The sequence below is a fragment of the Heteronotia binoei genome, chromosome 3 (genome assembly GCF_032191835.1).
Source record: "Heteronotia binoei isolate CCM8104 ecotype False Entrance Well chromosome 3, APGP_CSIRO_Hbin_v1, whole genome shotgun sequence".
Lineage (NCBI taxonomy): Eukaryota > Metazoa > Chordata > Lepidosauria > Squamata > Gekkonidae > Heteronotia > Heteronotia binoei.
In genome coordinates, this window is record NC_083225.1 from 130,680,102 (window position 1) to 130,707,543 (window position 27,442).

At 41.3% G+C, this 27,442-nt stretch overlaps 1 protein-coding gene across 4 annotated transcripts in view; it reads right to left on the reverse strand.

Moving 5' to 3' along the window:
* The window catches only part of POU1F1 (POU class 1 homeobox 1), a 38,529-nt gene extending 22,688 nt beyond the window's left edge, over positions 1–15,841 (reverse strand). The window contains exons 1-3 of one of the 4 annotated variants that reach the window (XM_060235148.1): positions 15,700–15,841; positions 10,025–10,090; positions 599–712 (exon numbers count right to left, since the gene is read on the reverse strand). In XM_060235148.1, the coding sequence (XP_060091131.1) occupies positions 599–712; positions 10,025–10,090; positions 15,700–15,841 (322 nt within the window). Of the gene's footprint in view, positions 1–598; positions 713–10,024; positions 10,175–15,699 lie in introns of all 4 variants that reach the window. The other 3 variants (XM_060235147.1, XM_060235150.1, XM_060235149.1) reach the window with 3 other exon arrangements.
* Positions 15,842–27,442: the final 11,601 nt, after the last annotated feature.

Consider the following 27,442-nt stretch of genomic DNA (forward strand, 5'->3'; position numbering starts at 1 on the left):
AGAACTCTTGCTGTGAAAGTGAAAGCAAAAGAAAGGGCGGGGCTGTTCTCCCAAGCCCTTCCTGCTCCCTGCCCAGCCTTAAAGGGGCAGACAGTTTACAAACGGCTCAGGAGCTCTATAATGAAGCCTACAGGTATGTTCTCCCCCCCCTTCACCCCCCACCCCCCGCTTCTCACTTCTTGAAGACCGGGAGATGAGGCTGCAAACCCAGGGGACTCCCGCCAGAGCAGGAGGGTTGGGAAGCCTACCATCTGATCAGGTAGTGATGTGAAAGATATCTGTGCCTGGGACTCTGGAGGCCCGCTACCAGATTAAGAAATACTAACACTTCATGCATGCCTCGGAGAGTCTATTTGAGTGGAAAGGCAGCATAAAAATGTTTTTTTTAAATAAATAAAACTTAATGTGTTCACCTCTTCTTTCCTTATTTTGGTTTTAGTGGGCACTTTATGCATTTGAAAGGTTTATTCTGAATGCAGAATATCAGGTACACTTGATTAGCTCATGAGGTATCATCACAGACTTTTAAAAACATAACATTTCATCAATCCATGTTCAAACAGGAGCAATGAGACTTCACAAAACTGGGTGGACTTGCCTTGTAAGCTGCCAACTCCATTCATGACATTGGGATGAGGCATGGTGCAGGTCTGCAAAATGCGGCTTTGAGAGAGACTAGCTGCTAACATGTCAGAAGTTGCAGGCTTGATACCTATTGACAGAAACAAACAAACGAAAACCCAAGAAGAGACTGCAAGGCTGCCTTGAGTTCTTTTCAGAAGAAATGAATAGCAAAAGTTATATATATATAACTTATATATATATAAGTTATATATATATATATATATATATATATATATATATATATATATATATATATATATATATATATATATATATATTCTTTGGAAAATAAATAGATAAAAACCACCAACCAGGAATGATATTCACCTAAATCAGGGGTGTCAAACATGCAGCCTGCAGGCCAAAGCAGCCCCTGGAGGGCTTCAATCAGGCCCACGGTGCTCTCTTCTCCCCTCCCCCCTCCTGTCTGCACCTTATGAAGCTCGGAGGCTGCTGACGCATTCCTGGGTCCTTCTGCTTTCACTTTTCAGAGACTAAAGCAGAAGCAAAGCTGAAAAGAAAATGCAGAATGGATTTCCTTTCAGGCCTATGGGCACAGCAGACCGGAATGGGAAATCCATTCTATGTTTTCCTTGCAACTTTGTTTTAATGAAGAGATTTAACTTCCCAGCATTCCTATGGCCAGCTGAAGCTTCCTGGAGTTGTGTCATTGCAAATGAAATGTAAGTGCTCTGAGTCAGCTTTATCTCTTAATGGACATGAGGACTAGTGTCTAGTGAATACTCTGACTTGGGAACCAACAGCCAAAGGGGGATATTACACTGGAGAGCTATTGCTAATCAGAGTAGATCCGAGGTGAGTGGGTGGGGAGAAGCTAGCAATGCCTTGCCATTTCGTGTTTTCCCAGGCCGAGAGCATTTTATATCTTTAGTTTTCTTCTGTGTAATCCTTCTGATTTTCCTTGATGTTGTGTTTTTAAAATTGCATTGCAAAATCCCACTATTCCCCTACCTTTCGGTTTTAACCAAAATATTGCAAGAGTTTTAAGCATGTTTGTATTTTAAGTTAAAATAATATCTTTAATTATGTTTGCCTGTGTCCTTTATAAAGACTATATCTATCTGGCATTACATTTTAGGACTCACATGGCTCAGCCCTTCAAAGTCCCATTTATGTCAAATACAGCACTCCTAACAAATGAGTTTGACACCCCTGATCTAAATGCTTCTGAAATGGTACTTATTTAAATTTCTCCCTGGATTTTGGCATTCCAAATTTCTATGTGTTCAAACTGTAATTGATACATTAGGAATTCTTGGGGGGTTTTTTCAATTAAACTTGTACAGAATGCGGAGCATAAACACTTTGCCACTGCTTCACTTTGTTCAATGCCTAGTCCAATACATTTGATAAAACACTACAAAAATCATTTGTGATATGATTGTGTGCCTGATTACATCAAGATTATTTGGATGCAATGTAGAAGGTACACAGGTAGAAGCCATGTCTCATATATGAAAGCTTCCTGCATTCATACTTTTGTGCTTTGCTGCAAGTCAGTTTGTAGAAAAGCAACTTAAGGTACATGATGCAGAAGGAGATCTCTGAAAGTGGTTAGAGAGTACATGATATAGCAGCCTTACTGTGGCTAAGAAGGTGGTCTAACTCTGTACCTGCACTGGAGATACTGAGTTCCAAGGTGGAACGCAAAGTGGGATACAGTTGAAAGAAAGAGATCTGTGAATCAGTAAGCAGAATTCTATTCTGCCATGCTGGATTGAATGACTGTTGTAGATATTCCTTTAGCATTGCTAAAGAATATCTTCAAAGCTACTCTAACCTTTAGCTACCTTACAGAGGACAAAACTCTCAGCTAGGATACAGGAACTAGAGATCTATTCATACAACAAGAAAAATATGACAGGGCTGAGTATATTCTGTATAGTGTATGTGTGTGTGTGTTAAGTGTTGTCAAGTTTCTTCTAACATCTGGTGACTCTATGAATTAATAACCTATCCTAACATTTACAGCCTTGCTTAGGTCTTGTAAACTGAGGGCCATGGTTTCTTTTATTGAGTCAATCCATCTCATTTTGGATCTTCCTCTTTTCCTACTGCCTTCAACTTTTCTTAGCATTATTATCTTTTCAAGTGACTCTTGTGTTCTCATCCTATGACCAAAGCATGGTAGTCTCAGTTTAGTAATATATTTTGGGTTGAACTGACATTTTCATAGTTCCTTCTTTTCTGTGCACCTTGTTTTAAAAAGAAATAGTATCACTATGTATTTAAATTCAGTCTGTCTTATTGTAATGGAAACTTAAATTATTGCCAACTGTATCTTAAAAAAAATAGTCCTGTGTGCAAGCAACAGTCATTTCTGACTCTGGGGTGACGTCACATCACAACGTTTTTGCAGAGTGGTTTGCCATTACCTTCCCCAGTCATCTACATTTCCCCCCCAGCAAGCTGGGTACCTCAGTAAATGGAAGGCTGAGTCAACCTTGAGCCGGCTACCTGAGCACAGTTTATGCCAGGATTGAACTAAGGTTGTGAGCAGAGAGCTCAGATTGCAATACTGCAGCTTTACCACTCTGCATGACAGGGCTATCTGTATTTTAGTGTGACATAAATTCCAAGTTGCTTGGCTGGGAGAAGAACAGAAACATCCAGGTACTCCTCTCTAATTAACTTATCTCCAGATGAGGCCCATCCCCCAGAAGCATTGTAGTACATTTTAACATTCTTCTTTAAAAAAAAAAATCCTGGTTGACATCTTTGGTTGAAAAGTGGACTATTACTAATAAATAAAACCTCGGATTGGTGCTTGATGGAAAAAGTAGGAATCATGAATATGAATTTGAAGTCACTAGGTCTGCATACATTGGCAATCTTGCCAATACGTAGAGATCTGGAACACAATGGCTACATATTTTATGACCCCCCCCCCAAAAAAAAAACTCTGCATAACCTGAAAAGCTTATAGCATGTAGATTTTTTTTCTGTTAATAAACAATTTTTATTAGTAACATATGGTAGCAAAACTATATCTACATCTTACAAAAACTTAAAAAAGAGAGATTCTTCTACCCCATATCTTACTTTTCCCCCTCCCCTCCCCCCGTTACTTGACCCCCGCCAGTGTTATTTACTTAATAAAAACATATTATTATGTTATCTTTTTCCCCGCCCCTCCCCCCATTATTTGACCCCCGCCAGTATTATTTACTTAATAAAAACATATATTAAAGGTACCTTTAACTATTAAAAGACCAAAAATTATACTTTTGTTTTTTTAAAAATAAAAAACTTAATCATTATCAAAAATTGTCCAATGTCCTTTTATTTTCCACTCTTTTTCTATGTATCTTCTGAACTTCTTCCACTCCAACTTAAAAAGCTCCAAATCATAGTCTCTTAATTTTCTTGTTAATTTGTCCATTTCACTCCATGACATAACTTTTATAATCCAGTCCCATTTCTCTGGTATTTTTTCTTGCTTCCACAGCTGCACATACAATGTCCTAGCAGCTGAGAGCAAGTACCATATTAAAGTTCTATCTTCTTTTGGAAATTTTTCCATTTGTAATCCCAGCAGAAAAGTCTCTGCAACTTTGTTAAATTCATATCCCAAAATCTTAGAAATCTCTTGCTGTATCATTTGCCAAAACATTTTAGCTCTTTCACAAGTCCACCACATATGGTAGAAAGAACCTTCATGCTTTTTACATTTCCAACACCTGTCTGGCATCTTGTTGTTCATCTTTGCTAATTTTTTTGGAGTCATGTACCATCTATACATCATCTTAAAACAATTTTCTTTAATACTTTGACATGTTGTGAGTTTCATAGAGTTCTTCCATAAATATTCCCAAGATTCCATCTTTATTTCTTTATTTACATTAATTGCCCATTTTATCATTTGAGATTTCACTACTTCATCTTCTGTAGACCATTGTAAAAGTCATTTGTATACTTTTGAAATTAAGTTCTCATTATCTCCGAGCAGAACTCTTTCCATTTCTGTTTGTTCTTTCCTTATTCCTTCGGTTTTAATATCATTCTCCACCAAACTTTTTATTTGTTGCATTTGAAACCAATCAAATTTGTAACTCAATTCTTCAGCAGTTTTCAGTTCTATTTTTCCACGTGGTATTTTTAAGAGCTGATTATATGATAGCCATTTTTCTTTGGCTGTTTTAGCCGTTATTTTTATCACTTCGGCTGGCACTATCCATAAAGGTCTCCTCTCATCACCATATTTCTTATACTTTATCCATGTATTTAATAGATTACTTCTTATATAATGGTGAGAGAAAAGACCATCCATCCTCTTTTTTCCATAATACAAGTATGCATGCCAGCCAAATTATTTCCGTGGCCTTCCAACACTAAAAGTTTTTTATTTAACAATGTTATCCATTCTTTCATCCATACTAAACAAACTGCTTCATGATACAATTTTAGATCTGGAAATTGGAATCCACCACTCTCTTTTGCATCTGTCAAAATTTTCATTTTAATCCTTGGTTTCTTCCCAGCCCACACAAATTCTGAAATTTTCCTTCGCCATTTATCAAACTGTTTAGCGTCTTTCACAATAGGAATAGTTTGAAACAAATACATTATCCTTAGTAGAATATTCGTTTTTATTGCAGCTATTCTACCCAGCAATGACAAATTGAGCTTGTTCCATTTTAGCATATCTTCCTCCATTTTATGCCATAACTTCTCATAATTATTCTTAAACAAATCAATATTTTTCATTGTTATCTGCACCCCTAGGTACTTTACCTTGGAGGTGACTTCACAGCCCGTTAGTCTTTGTAATTCTTGTTGTCTATTCATCTGCATATTCTTGCACAGAATTTTAGATTTTTCTTTATTTATATAAAGTCCAGCCAACTCCCCAAACTCTTGTATTTTCATTAACAAAAAAGGTGTAACTTGTATGGGGTTTTCATTTATGAACATTACATCATCATATTTGTAAGTACATCCTTTTATTTGTAATCCTTCTACGTCTTTTTCTTCTTGAATCTGCATCAATAAAATTTCAAGAGTCATTATAAACAACAATGGTGAGAGCGGGCAACCTTGTCTAGTACCTTTGTTAATTTTCATTTCATCTGTAAGATCTGCATTAACACACAACCTTGCCCTTTGTTCAGAATATATTGCTTTTATCATTCTTATAAAGCTTTCTCCCAGCTCCATCTTGTCCATTACTGCAACCATAAAGTCCCAGTTTAAGTTGTCAAATGTTTTCTCTGCATCCGCAAAAAATAATGCTACTTCTTTTTCTGGATGTCTTTCATAATATTCTACAATATTTACAACAGTCCTAACATTGTCTCTTATTTGTCTTTTGGGAAGAAAACCAGCTTGATCTTCCTTTATAAAATTTATCAGATGTTGTTTAAGTCGTTCTGCCAGGATTCTTGTAAATATTTTATAGTCATTATTTAATAGTGAAATTGGTCTGTAATTTTTCACATTTGTGGCATCTCTATCCTCTTTAGGTATCAAAGAAATAACAGCTTCTTTCCATGTATTTGGTACATTCCCTTTTATTCTTATTATATTCATCAACTTCTGCAATTTTGGTATTAATTCGTCCTTAAAAGTTTTGAAGTATTTAGCTGTATATCCATCTGGCCTGGGAGCTTTCCCATTTTTCATTGCGTTGATTGCTGCTTCAATTTCTATTTTTTTTTCAATTGGGTCATTCAAAACTTTTTGCATATTTTCCATTAGGGGCTCAATTTTTAATTATTGTAAATATTCATCTACCTTCTCTTTCTTTACTTCAACACCTTTAAACAGTTTGGCATAGTATTTAAAAAATTCTCTTTTTATTCCCTCTTGAGGAACCACTTCTCTTCTATCTATCACAATTCTACTAATTATTTTATTTTCTCTCTTTTTCTTCAATTGCCAAGCCAAATATTTTCCTGTCTTGTTTGCCCCTTCAAACGATTTCTGCTGAAGTCTTTTCAGATTCCATTCCACTTCTTTATTTAACAAATGTCTCAATTGAGTTTGTAATATTGAAATTTCCTTTAGAATTTTCTTTTTCCCTGGTCTTTTTCTCAGCTCCCCTTCTTTTTTCTTTATTTCATTTTGAATGTCCAGTAATTGTTTTTCTTTTTTTCTTTTGTCTTTATTGTTCAAAGTGATCAACATCCCTTTCATTACTGCTTTATAAACATCCCAGACCATCTGAAAATCTATATCTTCTTTATCATTCACTTGGAAAAAAGCCTTAGTTTCTTTTTCTAGAAATGTCACTGTTTCTTTATTCTGTAGCAAATCTTCATTCAATCTCCATCTTCTCGATTTCTTGGACAATTTTGTAATCCACATTATTGGGTTGTGATCGGCCCCAATTTTAGGTAAAATCTTTACCTTCCTTTTTATAAGACTTAAGTTTTTAGATCCCCACAGCATGTCAATTCTAGAAAAGGTTTTATGTCTTGCAGAAAAAAAAGTATAGTCCCGCACTTCAGGATTAAACTTCCTCCATATATCTTCTAAATTTTCTTGTTTAACCAGTTCAAAGAAAGACTTTGGCAATTTCCCTTCTTTTCCATCATTTTTTTTCCTCCAGATCTGTCCAATGAGTTCTCAACTGTCCCATTAAAATCTCCCATTAACAATACTTGATCGTAAGTCAGCTCATCTAACTGTTGTATAATGTCTCTTAAAAAAGCATCCTTTGCACCATTAGGCGCATATAGTTCCAATAACAACGTTTTTTTCCCATTTAATATTATCTCCACTGCTACAAATCTTCCGTCCTTATCTTTAAATACTAATTTTGGCTCCAATTCTTGTTTAATATATAAAACTACTCCCCTTTTCTTCTGTTCAGCTAATGAAAAAAACTCCATTCCCAATTTATAATCCTTTTGTTTAATGTGTACTTCTTGCAAACAAATTATATTACAATTTTGTTTCTTAATCCAATGAAATGTTGTCCTTTTTTGTGGTGAATTTAGTCCATTAACATGCCAAGACAGTAATTTGTAATCCATCATGGTGCAAATTCCTTATTTTCTTCAAAAAATCTACTCAACTCTTGAGCATTTGTAATTGTGAGTCTCTTCTCCTGGAGTTCAAAACTCAAACCTTCAGGTATTATCCATATGAACCTCGTGCCATTGTCTCTCAGTTTTTCTGTCAACTTTTTGTATGTTCTCCTGTCATCTATCACTTGTCTTGGCAGCTCCTTCATGATTCTCACTTTACTGCCTCCCACTATCAGTGTCTTTTCAAAGTTTTTATTCATGATGCTTCCCACCATTTCCTTTGTCATATATCTTATAACAACATCTCTTGGTAGGTTATTTTTCTTGGCAAAAAGTGAATTCACTCTGTATATATAATCATACATATTTTTGGTCTCATCAGGGTCTTCTTCCAAAAATTCTGCAATTATTTTTATTATATATCCTTTCAAATCACCGTTTTCTGCTTCAAGTACTTCTCTTAGACGTATCTGAGTTTCCATTAATTTGCAGTCGCGGATTGTCACTTTTTCTTGAATTTTCAACAAGGTGGTATCATATACTTTAATTTTCTCTTCCATCTCCTGCACTTTCTTAGCTGTTTCCCCAGTTTCTTTTTTGAGATCTTCCATTTCTTTTTTAATCTCTGTAATAATTTTTTCCTTTGATTAATCTATCATCTTCCTAACTTCTTTCATTATTCTGGCTTCCATGGCATCCAGTTGGTCCTGCATTTTCTCTAATGAAAGAACCCTTTGTCAGGTCTGCTTGAGTTCAGACATTAGGCAAAGAAAAAAAAATAAAAATACCAAAAATTTTGGTCTCACAAATTGCAAGTTTAGCTATCAAGTTAAAAAGATCTAAATTTACTCTTTATAATAAACTTTATTCCATCTTCCTCTGAGCTTCCTAGGCCAAGATATAATTTTTTTTAAAAAAATTTAAACCTTCAAAAAATGACAAAAATTTTGACCTCACCAATTTTCAATCTGACAGTCAGATTCAAAAGATTAGGACTTGCCCTTTCCAGCAAGCCCAATTTCACTAGTCACTGAGCCCCCAAAGTCCAGATATTTACTAAAAAAGTCTTTAAAATTTCCAAAATGGCAGCCGCGACTTTTTACTCCTTCTTCAAATTTTTCTTTCCTTTTAAAGCTTCCCTAGGAGCCCACAAATAATGTGACCAATAGTACTTGTCTTCTTATCCTTTTTCCAGTTGATTCTGACAATTTTTAGCGTCCCAGATTCTTTTAAAAACAGTGTTTTAAATTTAGCCTCCCAGCAATGGCCGCCGATGTTTCTCTATGGTATATTTTGCTAGAGTAGGTTTTTTTCTTACTGCTTCCTGTCTTTGTCACCATCACCTCACATGAAGATCTCACGATACTTGACGTACTTCCTGTCTTGCTCAGATATGCTGCAGGTCTGTTCCAATGTGACGATGTTGCTTTTACTTCCAAACCGCAGGTAGACAAAACAATAAATTCCTTCTCACTTTTTAGCAGTTTTTAGCACTGTCCTTTATATTTATAAAATCCAAACTTCACCCCTTCCTTCTTCTTCTTCCAAGCTTTCTATATTTCCTTTTCCCACCTTTTAATTTTGTCCCTTTAAGCTATAAATAGCTCCGGAATGAAAAAAAAAAAACTTCTGTACCTTTTCTTCCAATTATCCAAATTTCCACTGGTCTTTCAAAGCTTTAAGTGTTTAGAAATGTCCAAGAAGGTTAGGATCCTGATGAGCTTATGTCAAATAAATGACTCTGGGCACTTCTGCAGACGATGACTATGCAACTTCCCAAGACCCCTCAAAGCCTCAAGGAAGACCCTCTCCAGGGCTACCTTTAAGCCAAGGTAAATCTCTTTTCAAAGTTTCCGTGCATGTCTTGGACTCTTCTCTCACTGAGAAAAGTAGGCAGTAGGCATTAATTTGCCTTCTACTACCCTGAACAGAAGTTCCAGCCTGCTCCCGTTATGAGAGACAGTTCAGCTCGGCATTTTCCTTCTCCGGAAGTTCTGAATCTCTTACAGCATGTAGATTTTTTACTTTGTAGAATATATATGACTGAGGAATATGTGATTTGTGCTTCATTTCCTATTTCCTGGATAAAGTCTTCTGAATATGGAGAGAATCTACTGTTTTCTTAGGCTGCCTTGCACCTTGACCAGGAAGCCTTCTCTGATAGCTAGTAACCTATTCACAGCCATAATAAAATATCATCTACACATATGGCTATAGTAATGAAGAATAATTCCAACTAATATGAGTAATGGATGTTCCAAGGAAGTTTGCAATAGATTCAGGAGCTGAGTTCAAAAACAGATGAAGTTAAATATGTGACTGATAGGAAGAGTCTTTTGTCTCCAGATTGAGATACAAAAGCTTATAGATCCACTTTGTATTTTAAAAATTAAGAAATAATTTCTTACCTGCCATCACCCCGTATGTAGCCTGCTGGTTTCCATAACGACAAGAAGGGACAGAATAATGCAGACCTGATAGAGTAGCTCCCAAAGTTGCCATGGCAAAGCATATGTGGGAACATTTAGGAGTTGGAATCAAAAACAAAACAGATGAGACTGATAAGAAAATTCAAGATGCATCCTTTCCATCAGAAGGCAGGGTATTTTCATAACATTTTGCATCAGAGTCCACCCACCAGAAAGCCAGTTCTCACAGCCATGCATATGGTAAAGCAGTAGTCCAAATTATGGCTATACATGAAAGCTTTAAACTAGATCAGATTTACTGGTCAAACCAGATGTGTGTATAGTAGTCAGGGCCAGAACTAGGGGGGAGCAGAGGGGGCACTTGCCCCAGGTGCCAAATTGGGTATGGAATCCATTCTATTCTATGGGCCCATAAGATAGAATGGGTCCATAAGAGGACATCATTTTTTTAATTTTGTCCTCCTCAAAAAACATGTAGATCCAGTCCTGTAGATAGCTGCTGAGTGTACCAACAAAAGCATGGAGAGAGAAATGGGATTGTTCTGCCATCTCTGCCAATAATAATAATAACAATAATGTTTTTATTTATACCCCACCCTCCCCGCCGAAGCAGGCTCCATGCATTCAAGATCCCATGCTCAAAGGGGCTAATGTACACTCATCCAACCGTGAAGGTTTCTATAAGCAATCCACCCTCTGCAAAAATGGAAAAAATGGATCATTCAGACGGTGTGTTTTTAAGTGAAAGTGTTAATTCTTGTTCAAATGTAGAGCTGCCAGGTCTGTGTTGGAAAATACCTGGATCTGGAAGAGGGGTGGAGTTTGGGGAGGGGAGGGGCCTCAACAGGGTAGAATGCCATAGAGCCTGCCCTTCAAAGCAGCCATTTTCTCCAGGGGAGCTGATCTCTGCCAGCTAGAGATCAGTTGTAAAAGCAGATCTACAAGTTCCACCTGGAGGCTGGCAACCCAAAAAAATTGTTAGGTTTGCAGTTCTGAATCCCTTTTCTCTCTCATGCTTAATATTTATTATTTAGGAAATTTGTACATGACACCTCCAGACCTACTCCAGGAAGCTAACAACAAAAATCAACAAAACAGTCAATAAAACAAGTCAGCAAAACAAATTATGAAATAAAACAAGTCAAGCCAGTAGAATGCATAAATAAAAAATAAGCAATAAAACATGTCAATGAAAACAAGTCAAGCCAATTAAAAAAGGTTAGTCATAGCTACATCCCATTTTATTCAGCCAGAGATACCAGTTTTGTTGCAGGTATCATTTTCAATTTAACCTAGAGTTATTTAAAGCATATGTGTAAAGCTTAAGGAAAAGGTAGAGGGGGGAAGCTTAATCCAAAAACTGGAATTAAGAACCTGAGAAGGTTAATATGCAGTAAGGGCCAAAAATTATGTTTTGGCACACTGATTCTGATCTGGCACTGACCATTCTGAACCATTTTGGCATAAAATAAGATAAATGATGCAATACATATGCCCCTTGACCAGGACATAAGGCTGTATTATAAGAGGCCTTAATTACATCTCTTAGCCTTTGTCATTATATTAAACAACTTTTTTCTTGGTCCAGCACTGATTTATTCATTTGTTTTATTTTGTTCTGAGCCTATGTGTGTGTATATTTGTTTGACCCCTGAAGAAGACCATTTCAGGTCGAAATGCATCAGGTCAAGTTTCCTATTGTGGTTGTATGATTTTACTAAGTAAGGAGGCTAATGATGGGCCCCTAAATGTTTTTGGTTTTGGTTTTGATTTTACCTTAGATTCTGCTTTTAATTTTTGGCTCTTACTGCACATTAACCTTTCAAAGCTTAAGGAAAACATGATAACAGAAAAATCATTTGTATGAGAAACTTCAAAATTCAGAATCACAAAACAATTCTGGGATCCTAGATATGAATACATGTTGAATCACCAAACAGTTAAGGATGTATAGTATGAGTAAAATAAATTACACATGGGAGGAAACGTATATATATGATGCAAAGCAATAGCAGCTTGGATCTACCAGAGTGTTTCTGGGATTTCTGCCTGTGATTCATAATGTTCTGCTCCTCTCCTCGTTGCAGGTCAAAATGCTTCTCAGACAATGCTCTTGGGGGAAGAGGGATCTTCAGGAGCAGCAGGAAGCATTTGGGTTTGCAGCAAGAGAGGGGAAATGTGAAAGCTGCACTCCACCCATGGACACAATTGGGTAGATCTGAGCCAGCTACTTCAGTTTTTCATTCTTTCAGGCTTGTTTTAAATCATTAAAATACATGCAAATCTTGGAAGTATTCTCTTTCACATTTAATTAATAACTCAGCACTAGTTGCTTCAAATCTCCAGAGTTCATAGAGGTCTACTATACCACATAATGGTTAATGGTCTTGGAAGGAGTTAGATTCGAATATAAAATAATATACTTTCCTTGTCATCTACCTTATCACCTGTCCTGATATGACTCTGATTTTTTTTTTTAAAAAAACAAATCTATACACATACAAAACTTTACAGAATCTGGAAAAGAGAGTTGCAGTTCTTTGTCACTGATGTCTCCTAATGTAATCATTTGAGAAAAAATCAGGCATAAAAATATTTGAAGGCTCCTATGGTCTATTTCTGCTAGTGCAATAGCACATTGCAAGGAAGAAGTTGGACAGTTTTCATCATCTCTTTCCCATTGCAGACCCGCCATATCATGCTCATTGAGGGTTTGGAGAGTCCTTAGTATTTTGTGGAAAACAAAGAGCTACAGTGAGAAAGGTCAGCTTCACAAGCAGACCACAGGATCTAACCATAGTAAAATTTTCTGTTAGTGAGTGAGATGTTATTTGGTCATGTCTTTTCATGGATTACTCACAGAGATCCAAATTCTGCAGGGCTTCAAATAAAAACTGCTAAGATGGTGCCCAGCCCAAGCAATTGACATGAGTTTTGCTGTCCCTTCACCTTCACGGAAAGAAACCTTTGTTAGTCAACCATCCTACCTTATTTTGAAAATTTATTCTAAAACATTCTCAGTTCTGTGACAGCTTGCATGTAGTCTTGCAGACATGTAGAAATGTGAGTTGAGCAGACAGTGCTTAATAGGGGCTAATATTTCCCTCTACTATTGAGGGTAGCTCCAGAAAGCCCTTGTGGCATGATACACCAACACATTAGGACTCCAAGCATGCAATGAAGCTACTTTATGAGCACCACCATAACAAATTCATTCAGCTCATATTTTGGCCATCTTGAGAATTGTGTGATTTAACCTTTGAATAAAAGAGTAAGAGTCCAGTAGCTTTTAAAACACTAAAAATTTATGGCAGGACATGAGCCTTCATGAGTTACTGCTGACTTCTTCAGATACATTTGAGATGTATCTGAAGAACTGAGAAAGAACTTACAAAAGCTCCTGCCCTACCCCAAATTTTGTTAGTCTTCGAGATGCTACTGGACTCTTACTCTTTTCTACTGCTTCGGACAGACTAACGTGGCTACCCATCTACAACCTTTGAAGAAAAAGATTGTGAAAATGGACGGTTTTTAAAAATTAAATGGAGCATCTAAAACAAGGAGGAAAGTGGTATGATAAAAATCTATTTTGTGTTAATTAAATGATTCAAAATGAAGGGAAACATAAGAACCTTTATCAACATTTTTTAAAATTCTTGCTAGGATTTGCGGCCTTTTGGTCCCTCTTTGTAAAATAACATTTCTCTGCCTGTTGTCATTTTGTAACAACATATATGACTGTATCTGATAGCTGGTGGTGTATCTGATGATATAGTCTTCTGTTCCTAAAAATTATATCACCATAAATATATCTGACTTTTTCTAAGATATGCTTGAGGTAAACCTTGTTTCATTGTAGAGCAATACATTAGGAGACAATGGAGGTGTACTTTTTACAAATGTCCATTCTTATTCTTAATAATGTTTCCATTTTAACATCCTGATCATCAACAACTTTGATTTGAAATAGATTTCAGTGGAACTCCTTTCTATAAATGTGGGCACAGAAACATAATCCAAATGTTACAAAGCTACAGTTCACATTTCTTACTACAGCTACTGAATTCAATATTAATGTGGACTGCATATGGACTGCCTCTGGTATTAGCAGGAGAAAATGGTATAATAAAGGCTATCATTTTAAAAAAGTAAAATACAGACCAAATGACATCTTTTAGAAAAAACCCAATTCAGTATATTTACATGTTTCTTTCCCAAATTTTAATGGTTATACATCCTGAGGATTTCAAACATGTATCATTCTGTAATTATTAATACTTTCCATTTTGTTACAGTCTGGAGTACCTGATCCAGATTGTTCCTTTAACTCAGGGGTCCCCAACCCCTGGGTCACGGACTGGGACCAGTCTGTAGCCTGTTAGTCTGTTAGCCTGTGAGTTGTATAATTATTTCATTATATATTACAATGTAATAATAGAAATAAAGTGCACAATTGTCTCATCCCAAAATCACCCCCCCCCACACACCCACCTGGTCCGTGGAAAGATTATCTTCCCCAAAACCAGTCCCTGGTGCCAAAAAGGTTGGGGACCGCTACTTTAACTGACACTCACAAGAAGTCTGCTACTTAGCAAATGTAAACAGGAAAACTCTTTTGTTCCATGACATACAGGCCATTGCTGATGAAGGGCTTCTGCCTTATGCCCTGAAATTTCTCTTCTTCATCTTTTTTTCTTTTTGTTTTCTTTTTGTTTTTATTGAACATCTAGATAAAAGCTATTTTGGAATACTATACTAATATTATACTATTTTGGAATATTTTGTTTTGTAATGAGAAAAAGGTATCACCCTACTGCTGTTCTTAGAATTTTTAATAGAGCAACATAACTTTCTTTGGAAAATTCTGATAATTTTTAATTAGTTTTTGAACATCTTTCTCTTTCAAAATTTTTGCACTTGTTGCTTTTAGCCTTTATCAAAGTCTTTCACATAATGAACATAAATGAAGATAATATTCTATTCTATTTGCTGTGACTTGCGTTTGTCTGAATGCAGAGACACTGATAAAGCCATATAACTAGTTAGCCACAAGGAATATTTAATGGCACACAGAATAAACTGATGGTTTTGGTTAACCAAATTAAAACAAAATAACTAGCCACTGAAATAAAAGGAAATTAATGTATGAGGAAGTTTGTTCAGGCTTCGGGTGCTAGGCATATGTTTACATTCTTGAAGTCTCTTATGTCATAAAACAGCATAAAATTGCTTCCCCAACATTTTTTAAAATAGATAAAAACCAAAAAACCAGTTCTATACTGGTGAAAATTATTTTTAAGTGGACCCATTAGTTTTAATCAGTCAAAAAAATTCAGCTTGGAATAAAATTGATTGTGCCATGCGATTAATTGATCGTAAAAGTTTAAGAGAAAGCATATGTGGCAATGAAAACATTTACATTGTATAGATAATTACAAACTTAGCATTGTCATTTTTAGTTTCTCTTTTAACTCTTTACTTATATAATTATGATAATCTTGCATTCAAATTATCTGCTGCATCCTAAAGAGCTATTTTAATGTTTTTTCCTATATCCCCTTCTTTCTTAAACCACTTGCTTAGTATGTGAAAAATGCTGAGATAGTAGAATATAACATAGACAAGAATAGGATTGTTATTATAATAAAAAGTACCTGTAGATACCACATTAGTGGCATGATTGGAGACTGGTAAACACTCTGCAGCGCTATGGTGCATTATCAGAGGCAGAGTGGGAGACGACTCAGCATTCAAAGGGATGAAAGTGTCAGCAGAAGGAAAGGCTTGACAACTCATTCTCATAGAAAAAGAGAAATAAAGAAATGTCTTCTGCTTTTCTCCCAAGCCTATCCTATGCAGCTCAGTGAAGTTCAACTTCTATTGCAACTTCTTCACTTGCATATATACATGACCTGAACTACAATGCACAGGGTGGTCGTGTGCAGGTATTTATACCATGTGGAAATCTTTTGATCCATTTTAATGAGCTTTGCTCAGCTGTATGGCTAGATCATTCTGGAACCTCCTTCCTTCCCACCCAAACACAATAGACACCAAATTAATGAGTGGAAACCAGAGACACAATTTTGCAGATTCTTTAAAGCTAGCTTTTGTGTAATAATAACCCTGGATAGGTAGCTGGAAGCAGTTATTGGATCCCCATTTTAGCTCACAAGATAGTTGCAGAAAGCTAGAGTTATTTATCTGTAGTAACACCTGCCCAAAAAAGAAGGGGACAGAAGGCCTCCACAGGGATTTTTTTTTCAGACATGGTAATTGGCTGAAAAACTAACACCTTTAAAGAAAAGAATATGCAGGAAAAATAAGCACATGGATGTGATCTGATTTTTAAAATATTAAGGCAAAATGAGATTCAGAAATAAATATAATCAAGGCTGTATACAGATGTCACAAACAAAATAGAGTTTGCTTGTGATAAACAAAAATCCAGTTTATTTGCAGGTATGGGCAATTTGCTCCTTCCATTGCCGTTTCACCTTTTTTTGTCTAATTCTGATTCATTGTGACATCAAAATGTGGGCACTTTAACAAAATGTGGTTTGTTTCTTTCCCAGTCACTGGGATTTCAAACCATTGTTTAATGCCATTTAGAATCTTGGTTACCAAAAAAAGAAACAATGCCAGTCTCTTAAAATACCTGCGTTTGGACATTATGACAAACCTAAGCCAGGAATCTTCAACGAACAAGCAAAGAAGAAAGAAAGAACATGAGGTTCCCTCCGTCAAAAAAAATTCATGGTCATCATAAGGTTCATAGTCATCATAAATTCCAATTGTTTCTGATTTCTCAATACAGTTTCATAGATGACGATGAAAGATAGATAGATAGACAGACAGACAGACACTGGTTTGCATGCATAGAAAGTACTATGTGTATATCTAGAAAAGGAACTCTTAGAAAATTAGACCAAGCACACATATTATTTTACTAGAGGAAACTTGTGTGTGTTTCAGCTTATGGCAACCCTATGAATTAATGACCTCCAAAACAATTAATTGTTAACAGCCTTACTCAGGTCTTGTTGATTGAGGGCCATTACTTCCTTGATTGAGTCAATTCATCTCATGTTGGGTCTTCCTCTTTTTCTGCTGCCTACAACTTTTCCTTGCATTATATTCTTCTCATCATGTGACCAAGTATGGCAACCTCAGTCTGGTCATTTTAGCTTGTATGGAGAGTTCAGGTTTGATTTGATCTAGAACCTATTTATTAATCTTTTTAGTGGTCCATGGTATCCATAAATTTTCTGGCATCAGTTTTCTTCCTGTCAGCTTTCTTCACTGTCCAGATTTCACACCTATACATAGTAATGGAGAATACTATAGTATGAATTATCTGGATCACTAGCAACACATACTTACACTTAGGGATCCTTTTTTAGCTCCTTCATGGTTGCCCATCCCAATCACCTTCTCAGTCTCCTTCTGATTTCTTGGTTGCCATCTCCCTTTTGGTCAAGGAATAGGAAATTCTTAACCATTTCAATTTTTTCATCATCAACCTTAAAGTTGTGTAACTCCCCAGTAGTCATTATTTTTTGTTTTCTTGATGTTCAGCTGTAAATTGGCACTTTTTTGCAGTAGCAATTTAAAATTAGTAGCCATTTCAAGTCTTCACTGTTTTCTGTCAGTAATCTGGTATCATCTACATATCTCAAACTGTTAATTTTGCTTTCACTTATTCTCAATTCACATTCATCTATGGCCAATTTATTTCAAACCATGATGTACATGTATTATTCAAACTTAGGTTAATGGGGCATGGGGAATAAGGGAACACCCCTTTGCCTTTCAGCAACCTCCTCCACACCCTCCATTTTGCCCTGGGGCCACAGATCTAATCTGCCTTTCCTTATGATATATTCTGTATATAGGTTGAAGAGATAGGGAGATAATGTGCACTGACACCTTTGCCAGTGGGAAACCATTCCGTTTCTCCATATTCTGTCCTAACGGTAGTCTGTTGGCCAGAGACTCTTGGCTGTGCATCAAAACAATCAGCTGTTGTGGCAAACCCTTTTAAAACTAACCAGAGCTTTTCATGATCCATACCGTCAAAAGCTTCGCTGTAATCTGTGAAACACAAGCTGATTTTCTTCTAAAATTCTCTCATATGCTCCAATAACCAACTTCAGTTTGCAATATGATCTCGAGTACCTCTTCCTTTTCTGATCCAGCTTGAACACATGGCATTCCACATTTTAGATATAGTTAGTCTTTGCTGTAAGATTCTGAGGGGAGGCTTACTGTAGGGATAGGCACAAACCAGCTGATGAAATAAAGTTCATGATGAATGTTGGCTGGTTTGTGGTTTGTGAAGCAATGCTCATGAATTGAAGAACTGCCATGGATTTTGATGCAATTTGTGGTGCTTTATGAAGAGCAGAAAACAGGGGTTTCTGCTTTTCATGAAAAAATGGCTAAGAGCCATTTAAACTACTGCTTTTTTGGGGGGGACAGAAAGCAGGCTTTAAATGGCTGAGCATGCTACTCAGCTATTTGGAAACCTCTGCTTTCTACTCCCTGTAAAAAATTGCAGAGAGCAGAAAGCAGGAGTTTAAATTTTAAATGGCTCACAAACTGATAGGAACCAGTTCAGCAAACCAGCACATCATTTTGTGCTCATCACTAGCTTACTATTTGGAATTCTTTAAAACATGCAAAGACAAAATTTTTGAAAGCTGCTGAATTGAGATCATTTTGTAACTTTATGTATTTCAGCTTTGCAACTTTTAAAAATTTCATAGCTTCACTTGGAGAGGTCTTGTTGAGGGTGATGCTTATTCGGCCCCCACCTAGCCGAGTGGCCGATCAGCCACTATAGGCTGGGGGCTGTCCATTGCCTCCCCTGAAGGATGGAGACAGTGAACTCTCCCTTAAGCTGATTGGGGGCATGGGCGGCCTTATAAGGCCGGCTCTGCCCCCGGTGACGCAGTTTGGAAAGCCGCTTTTGGGATAAGCAGCTCGGCCGCACATCAGCTGTGCGGTCTGGGCTGCTTGGAGCGGCGTGTCGGCTTTGGGAGGGTGGCAGTGTTCATCCAGCATCAGGGGCAGTAGCGCGTCTTCTTCCGCACGTCAGCTGTGCAGTCTGGGCACAGGGAGCGGTGTGTCGGCTTGCAGCGGCTGAGAAGTCTTTGCTTGTGGCATCGCGGGCAGCAGCGCGTTTTTGGCCTCCAGGAGTTGGCACGCAGTAACATTGGCCAGGGGGTCGGGAAAGGTCCCCCCCCTCCCCACCTCATTAACCGGGTTGTCTGGCCTTAGTGAAAGGCTAATTAGCTGGATGGTGTGGCCTGGGATGGAGAGGAGGAGGGTGCTAATACAGGGGCCCTGTGGGGGGCGAGTAGGCTGGTCAGAACTCTCCTCTTAGTAATGGGGCAGTGCCCTCTGGGTCCTTACACCGGTGGAGGGGCTAGTGACATCTTGAGGTGCATTGAGAGGCAGGAGGTTGGGCTTATTTTTGGGGCTGCGACTAAGAAATTTACATGGGGTCTAAGAAAGGGCAAGGCCCTTCCAAGGGGAAGCAACCTGCTAAGAGGCCCCCTAAGAGGCCTCTTCCTGTTCAGCCCCTGGCTGATGAAGGCTATGATGTGCGGATGCGGCAAGCCATTTTAGATCGACTGGCCATTTTGGAGGGTGAAAAAGGGGTGGCAGGTCCATCGCATAGATTCACGGGGCTTAAGGGTTCCGGTAGGGCTGCCACCATATCATTTCAAAAAGAGGTGCTCGCTTGGCTTTCAGCCTTACAGGGTGGCGAGGAAGGCAGTATCAGCATGAGTGAGGTGGTGCCATTGGATGAAGAGCAGCGCAAGGAACCTGAAGCAGTTGCAGTGGTGCCTCATGATGTGGAAGGTAAGTCACCGGCCCAGCAGCGGGGGATGGTGTGGCTTTGGGGCCCCTGGGGCCTGGGTGTGGCACCAGGTCCAGGGGCGGCGGGGATGTCCCCAGCTACAGGGTTGCCCTGTGTGGGCAGGGGCTCATCCACAAGTTGCCAAGTGTCATCAGGTTTGACACACAATCAGTTCGGCGGTCCACTTACTTTTCCTGGCCAGGGTAGCTGGTTGCCTTGGCCCTCGGCTTCAGCAGGAATAGGGCAGGTTGGATATGGGGGGGGGGGGTAGTAGGGCCTTCGGCGGTGGGGGGGCATGTTACCATGGGGATGGCAGCAAACCGCTTCTTTATCTCCAACCTGCTCCCCGCAACAGTGGGGGAGTTGGGGATTTCCATCTCATCCCCTGGTTCCTTACACTACAGTGGCTTTTCATGCACTACCCTTCGGGGATCCGGCTATGCCGCTGGGTGATCATCTTACAGTGGCAACTAGGGAGAAGATATTAAAAGGGGAATACGTAGACGTTTTCAGTCTTTTATACAGGGAGTTGGAGAAGTCCAAGGAGGAGCTAGATGAGAAGGACAAAGAGAAGTTGAAGCGGAGAAAGGTGGATAGGTCATGGTTGAATTGGCTGCCAGGATTTCTCATATACGCAGGGGTCATTGCTAGGGCCCAGCCATGGAGGGCCGCCCCCCTCTTCCAGTACTGCGATATTATTTATCGGGCGTACAACAATTTTACGGGGGGGGGGGTGTGTGGCTGCAATATGATGAGGAATTCCGTATGTGAGCAGCTGTTAATCCTGGTCTCCTTGGGACCAGATCAATCAACAGCTTTGGCTGCAGCTTATGGCACCTGCAAAACCAAATGCGGGAGATAGATCTGATAGTGGTCATCTTGTTCAGAAGACGGTTCATTCTGCTGGCACCCCTGTTGCTGCGGGGCAGTTGGTTCAGCCACGGCTGCTTTGCTGGGAGTTTACCTCCCAAGGTGTGTGCGCCAGAAAAGCCTGCAGGTACAAACACGAATGTCCGCTGTGTGGCGGGCTCCATGCCTTCATGGCCTGCAACAGGTCCAAGCCAAAAGGGGCCAACAAGCAGCTTTTGGGGTGGGCCTTGTCAGCATGCTGGAAAAGGGGCCCAGCCCCATTAATCTGAGGGTTCTTAGAGAGTTGTTGCGGGACTATCCACGTTTGGAGGAGAGATGTTATTTGTGGGACGGGTTTTCCCGGGGGTTCAGAATTCCTTATCAAGGTCCTCGGACCCTGTTTTCTTGCTCGAATTTGTGGTCAGTGCATGGTTAAGAGCACGTTGTGAGGGCAAAAATTAAGAAGGAGTGTGCGGAGGGCTGAGTGTTGGGCCCTTTTGTGGTTCCTCCGGTGCCCAATCTGGGAGTTTCTGCCTTAGGGGTCGCACCTAAAAAAGCAGTAGGTGAGTTTCGTTTAATCCATCATTTATCCCAAGGGGGCGGTCGGTCAATCATTTGTTTCATTTAATCCATCATTTACCCAAGGGGGCGGTCGGTCAATGATGCCATCCTGGCTGAGCTGTGTTCTGTTAAATACACATCTTTTGACTAGGCTGTGTGGATAGTGCGTCGTTGTGGGGTTGGTGCAGAGCTGGCGAAATGTGACATTAAGTCAGCTTTTTGCCTCCTCCCCGTGCACCCGGATGATTTTGAATTGTTAGGTTTTGCCTTTGAACGCTTTTTTTATCTAGACAGAGCTCTGCCAATGGGATGTTCTGTATCATGTGCTGCTTTTGAGAGGTTTAGCACATTTTTGGAATGGGCGTTATGGTTTAAGACAGGGGTACACGATATGGCGCACTATTTGGATGACTCTCTCTTTGTTGGCCCTGCGGGCTCCGGCCAATGTTCATATTTGTTAACGGCATTTGAGCAGTTGGCTGCAAAGCTGGGTGTTCTGTTGGCTAGAGAGAAGACAAAGCACCCAACTACAGTTTTGACTTTTTGGGGGATAGAGCTTGATACAGTGCTTCAGCTATCTCGGCTTCTGCTGGATAAGTTGGAGAATATGCGGGCCAGGATGATGGCCATGAAGGTTAAGCGTAAGGTCACTCTTCTCGAGCTACAGCAGCTGGTGGGCCACCTGAACTTTGCGTGCAAAGTGGTAAAGGGTCAGCCTCCAGGCGTTTATTCGACAATTTTGTGATGGCATGGCGGCCTTGCATTTACCGCATCACTATACCCGAGTCACCGGGGGGATGTGCAGTGACCTTGAGGTGTGGGAGACCTTTTTGAAGGATTTCAATGGCAACTCTTTTTGGTGGGGTGTTATGCAGTTGGAAGCTGAGCTTCAGATTGTTTCAGATGCTGCCGGCACCACTGGTTTGGGGGTGTACTTCCGGGGGCATTGGTGCGCCGAACGTTGGCAAAGGGAGTGGTTGGGCTCCGAGTTATGTCGTGACTTGACTTTTTTAGAGTTTTTTCCCATCGTGGTTGCTATATTTCTGTGGGGGCACTCCCTGGCCAATCACACGGTACATTTTTGGTGTGACAATATGGCAGTCGTCCATGTTGTCAATAACCTTACCTCTAGGTCCCAGCCGGTTATGAGGGTTGTTAGGGTGTTCACTTTGTGTTGTCTTAAGTTAAATGTTTTGTTTTTGGCAAAGCACATACCAGGCATTAATAATGGTGTGGCGGACGCCCTCTCTCGCCAACAGATGGAGCATTTCCATCAACTAGCTCCGGAGGCCAACCTTTTATGCGTGCGCATCCCAGCAGAATTGTGGCAGATAGGAGGGAAGAAGTTAGCCAGGCAATTCACCTTACCATAGCACCTAGCACTAAAAGGTCGTATGACCTGGCGGCTAGTCAGTTTTCTGTTTTTCGGGAAAGGGCTGGGCTATGGAGGCTTGGCTGGCTCCAGTGGAGCATCTGCTGCAGTTTTGTGTTTGGCAGAAAAAGAGAGGCCTCTCAGTGAAATCCATTAAGGAACAGCTGGCAGTGTTATCCTTCCTTAGTAAGGCGCGGAGGTATCCAGAAGCGACTAAGGATTTTCGCATTTCAAAAATGCTGGAGAGATGGTTGCAGGAGGCAGGGCAACATGTTGACCATAGGCAACCGATTTCCCCATCTATCCTTCGAGGGCTACATGCCACCGGGGCTCTGGTTTGTGCCTCAGTTTTCAAACATGCGCTATTTCATGCAGCCACTTTGACGACTTTTGGGGGGGCTTTGCGGGTGTCTGAGCTTGTGGTGCTCTCCCGCAATGATACTTCAATTGGGCTCTCCAGGTTGGGGATGTCAAGTTTGTTGAGGGTCAGGTGGCTGTATAGGTCCATCAATCTAAGATGGACCAGAGGCAGAGGGGTTGCACAGTTACTTTAGGACCTTGCTCTGAGAGGGAGTTGTGTCCGGTGGCGGCCCTCATGCATTATGTGGACTTGAGAGGACTGGCGGAGGATCCTTTGTTTTGTCATAATGACTCAACCCCCTTGACTAAATTTCAATTTTGGACCGTTACAAGCCGGGCTTTGGAAAAATTGAGGCTTGGAGGTGTGAAATTTGGCACTCATTCCTTCAGGATTGGGGTTGCATCTACAGCCGCAGCTATGGGTTATGAGGGCGAGGTTTTTCGTCGTGTGGGACGGTGGAGGTCTGGGGTAGGGATGTGCATTCGGTTCGGCTGAGCCGTATATACAGCCGAATCACCACTGATTCGGCTGTATTCGGAATCAGCCGATTCCCATTGCCGCCTATTATGCGGCAGCTGAATACGGCTTGCCGTATGCTTCCGAATAGCTATTCGGAAGTATACGGCTGTCAAAGCAAAAGGCGGGAATGGCTTCTGCAGCCTCAAAGGAGCTGCTTTCCCACCTTTAGTGGCCTCTTCCCGCCTCTTCCATAGCCTCCCTGGGATTAGGGAGGGGGGGAGGGGGAAGAGGAGCCCCAGAAACCAATCCAAAGCATGCATTTGCAAAATGCATTGCAAATGCATGCTTTGCAGGGCTTTTGTGTAGCTGATGGCCCAGCCATCAGCTACATTGTTGTTATTTTGATCTCTTGCTTAAGGAGTCTTCCTGCTGGACTCCTCCATTGCTGTGTTGGTGTGTGGCTTGGTGTGTGTGAGAGAGATTGTGCTGCTGCTGGTGGCTGGCCCTTGGCTTCAGCCTGCTGCTGCCTGCTGCTCTCTCACTCAGCCTTACTTCCCTGGACTCAGAGAAGACAAGGTAAGACAGTTTTGGGGTTCTTGTTTTAGTTTTTGTTGGTAAAAGGACTAGAGTCCCTTTACTTGTCGAGATTTGGGTGGGTGAGTACTGGGTGGGTAGGGTAGCCTATTTGGGGTTGGGGTTAGGTTCTGCTGGGGGTGAGGGCCGGGGGTGGGGGGGTTTGCTAATTTGCCCATATCTTAATTTAGTGAGAGGACTTTTAAAAGTGCAGTGTCCTTTTACTTCTCCTGATTTGGGTGGCTTGGATTTCTTGGGGTTAGGGTGAAGGGTTTTTTTTTGAGGGGGGGGGGGGCGGGAAAAGTTCCTGTATTGTTAAAAGTTGAGTTTTTTACTGTTTCAGTGTTTGATTTGTTGCTGCTGTGTTGTGTTGCTGCTGTGTTACTTTTCTCTTCAGGTTATTGGGGGGGGGGTGTTGTTGACTGATTTGGCCTGAGCTTTCTTGTTGGTGAAAAGGCCACTTTTTAAACACTTGGCCTTTTGTGATTTTGCTGGTTTTGTTTTGGTTTTTTTAAATTACCTCTGGTTGGTGTGGGGGTTGGCGAGAGTGTGTGTGGGCTGGGTCACTTTCTTGTTTTTATAGAGTACATTGTGTGTTCTGTGGCAGGGAAGCTGGCACCTGGGTGAGAGACCCAGAACCAGCAGGTTTGTTGTGGTTGGCCAGCTCTCCCCGTGTTGTTTGGGGCAGGGCTGGAGAGCTGGCATCTGTTGATTGTGTGTTCTGTGGCAGGGAAGCTGGCACCTGGGTGAGAGACCCAGAAACAGCAGGCTTTTTGTTGTTGGCCAGCTCTCCCCGTGTTGTTTGGGGCAGGGCTGGAGAGCTGGCATCTGGGTTTGCTTCATCCAGGTCTGCAGAGCAGACCTTGAGCAGATTGTGTTTTGTGTGGCAGTGACGTTGGCAACTGGGTTTATATTGCTTCCAGGCCTGCAGGGTTCATAGAGTAGATAGAGGGATGTAGTGCATTTGGGTCCTATAGAGATTCTCTGAGGTGGTTAGGTTTGGCTTTGGGTGCCCCAGGAATTGGACCCCTTGGTCCAATTTCTTTTGGCCTTGTGGGTTTTGTGTGGGACAGTGCCCTGAAGCTGCACAGCAGTTTGGGGGGGCTCTCCTCAAAACCCCCTGCTCCCCAGAGCCACTTTTCCCACGACAATTACAGTGAGGAAGTGGCTAATTGGGCTTTCCCCATCATTGTTAGCAATGGGCCTTTTGGGGAGCCCAAAGACAGGGACCCCCTGGCCCAATCTTTTTGGGACTTGGGGGGGTTGGAGGGGAGAGTCCCCTGCAGGTCCCCTGAATATTTGGGGGCTCTCCCTCAAACCCCCTGCCCCCCAGTAGCCTCTAATTATGCCCTATGTTGCCATTGATTTCAATGGCCCATAGGGTATAATGATGGAATAGGGGCACCCTCTTTGGGTGCCCCTGGAATGGGATCCCCTGGCCCAATCTTTTTGGGACTTGGGGGGGTTGGAGGGGAGAGTCCCCTGCAAGTCCCCTGAAAATTTGGGGGCTCTCCCTCAAACCCCCTGCCCCCCAGTAGCCTCTAATTATGCCCTATGTTGCCATTGATTTCAATGGCCCATAGGGTATAATGATGGAATAGGGGCACCCTCTTTGGGTGCCCCTGGAATGGGATCCCCTGGCCCAATCTTTTTGGGACTTGGGGGGGTTGGAGGGGAGAGTCCCCTGCAGCTCCCCTGAAAATTTGGGGGCTTTCCCTCAAACCCCCTCCCCTCCAGGTGGCTTCAATTATACCCTATTTGCCATTGATTTCAATGGCCCCTAGGGTATAATAGGGCCGTATATTTGGAAATAGCCGCGCATTACCGTATATGCAGCTATTCCGAATACGGTATTCAGTAGTACACGGGGAATCCGAATTTTTTTTCCCCGTGTACTTCCGAATCCGTGTAATTCCGAATTTTTTTTTTTTTTTTGCACATCCCTAGTCTGGGGCTTATCGGGCTTACATATGGCCTTTATGGCCGTAAGGTGATTCTCCACTTTTGGCAACTTTCCCTCCAAGATGTTTAAGTGTTCTGTTTGGTTATGCTGGAATAAGTCCTAATAGTTTTTCTTTTTTAGGTGCTGTGGCTGGCGTGGAAAGGAGGAGGATCCTCATATGTAGCCACAGTATTGTTTTTTGGGTGGCACATCATGCTCGATGGATGTCAGTCGGCTGTCAGTTAGGCCTGAGTGAGCGGGCTGTCATTGAGTGGTAAGGCCGATAGGGCATGAGGTGGTCGGGGCTCCTTTCACTTATCTTTAAGGAAAGGAGGGGTCCTCTGCCACATTTGTTGGTGATTCACCTGGGGGAGAATGATTTGGGCTTAATGAAGGGTAAGGACCTTTCACTTCAGGCCTGGGATGACATCACCTTGATCGGTAAAAGGTGGCCAGGCGTCCTCATATTGTGGTTGGCCATGCTGCCACACTGGGAGTGGCGAGCAGCTTGGAACCCAGCAGGTTTGGAGCAAGCCCGGAAGAAGACCAACAGGGCCTTGTGAATAGCCCTGGGGAGAGGTTGAGGAGTTTATGTGCCACACCCATCCATTAAGGCCTGTTGTAAGGACTTGTACAGGCCGATGGGGTCAATCTTTTGTTAAATGGCAATGAGGCCTTTTTGGCTGATTTACGGCAAGGGCTGGAACATGTTCTGGGTGTTAGTGTGGGTACAGTGGCCTAAGCTGAGGCTTGGCTCTGTCTGTGGCTGTTTACTGTTGGGAACATGTTGTGTGGGGTATAGGTGAGCTCCCGTGGCACTGCACCATTGGGGTGAATGGCGTCCCTGGGGTGACTGTTAAGCTGTACGGCCCAAGGTTGGCTCCAGGGAGCCTTGGAATCCCGTCACTTGGAGGTGTCCACATCCCAGGCTGTACGGCTTGCGGGATGGTGGAGCTCGGGTGAATGGAATCTTGTGCCTGGCCAGCCGGGTCTGAACCATTGGGTTGGCTTACACCCAGGGCCTGAGTTGAGTTAAATAAAGTGGCCCTTTAATCCACATCTGTGTCTGTCTCGTTATTCCAACTGGAGGGGCAATTCGGCCCCCACCCAGCCGAGTGGCCGATCGGCCACTATAGGCTAGAGGCCATCCACTGCCTCCCCTGAAGGATGGAGACAGTGGACTCTCCCTTAAGCTGATTGGGGGCAGTGGTGGCCTTATAAGGCCAGCTCCGCCCCTGGTGGCACAGTTTGGAAAGCCGCTCTCAGCCCGCCCGCCCGTCATGCAGTGTGTGGTAGGAAGGGGCCAGGTAGGAATTTTTTGCCTCCAAACATGTTGGCCAGTTTGGGGAGTGTTTTTGCCTACCTTGCACTGTAGGCAATGGGTGCTGGCTATTGGCTTGGGCAGTGCTGTT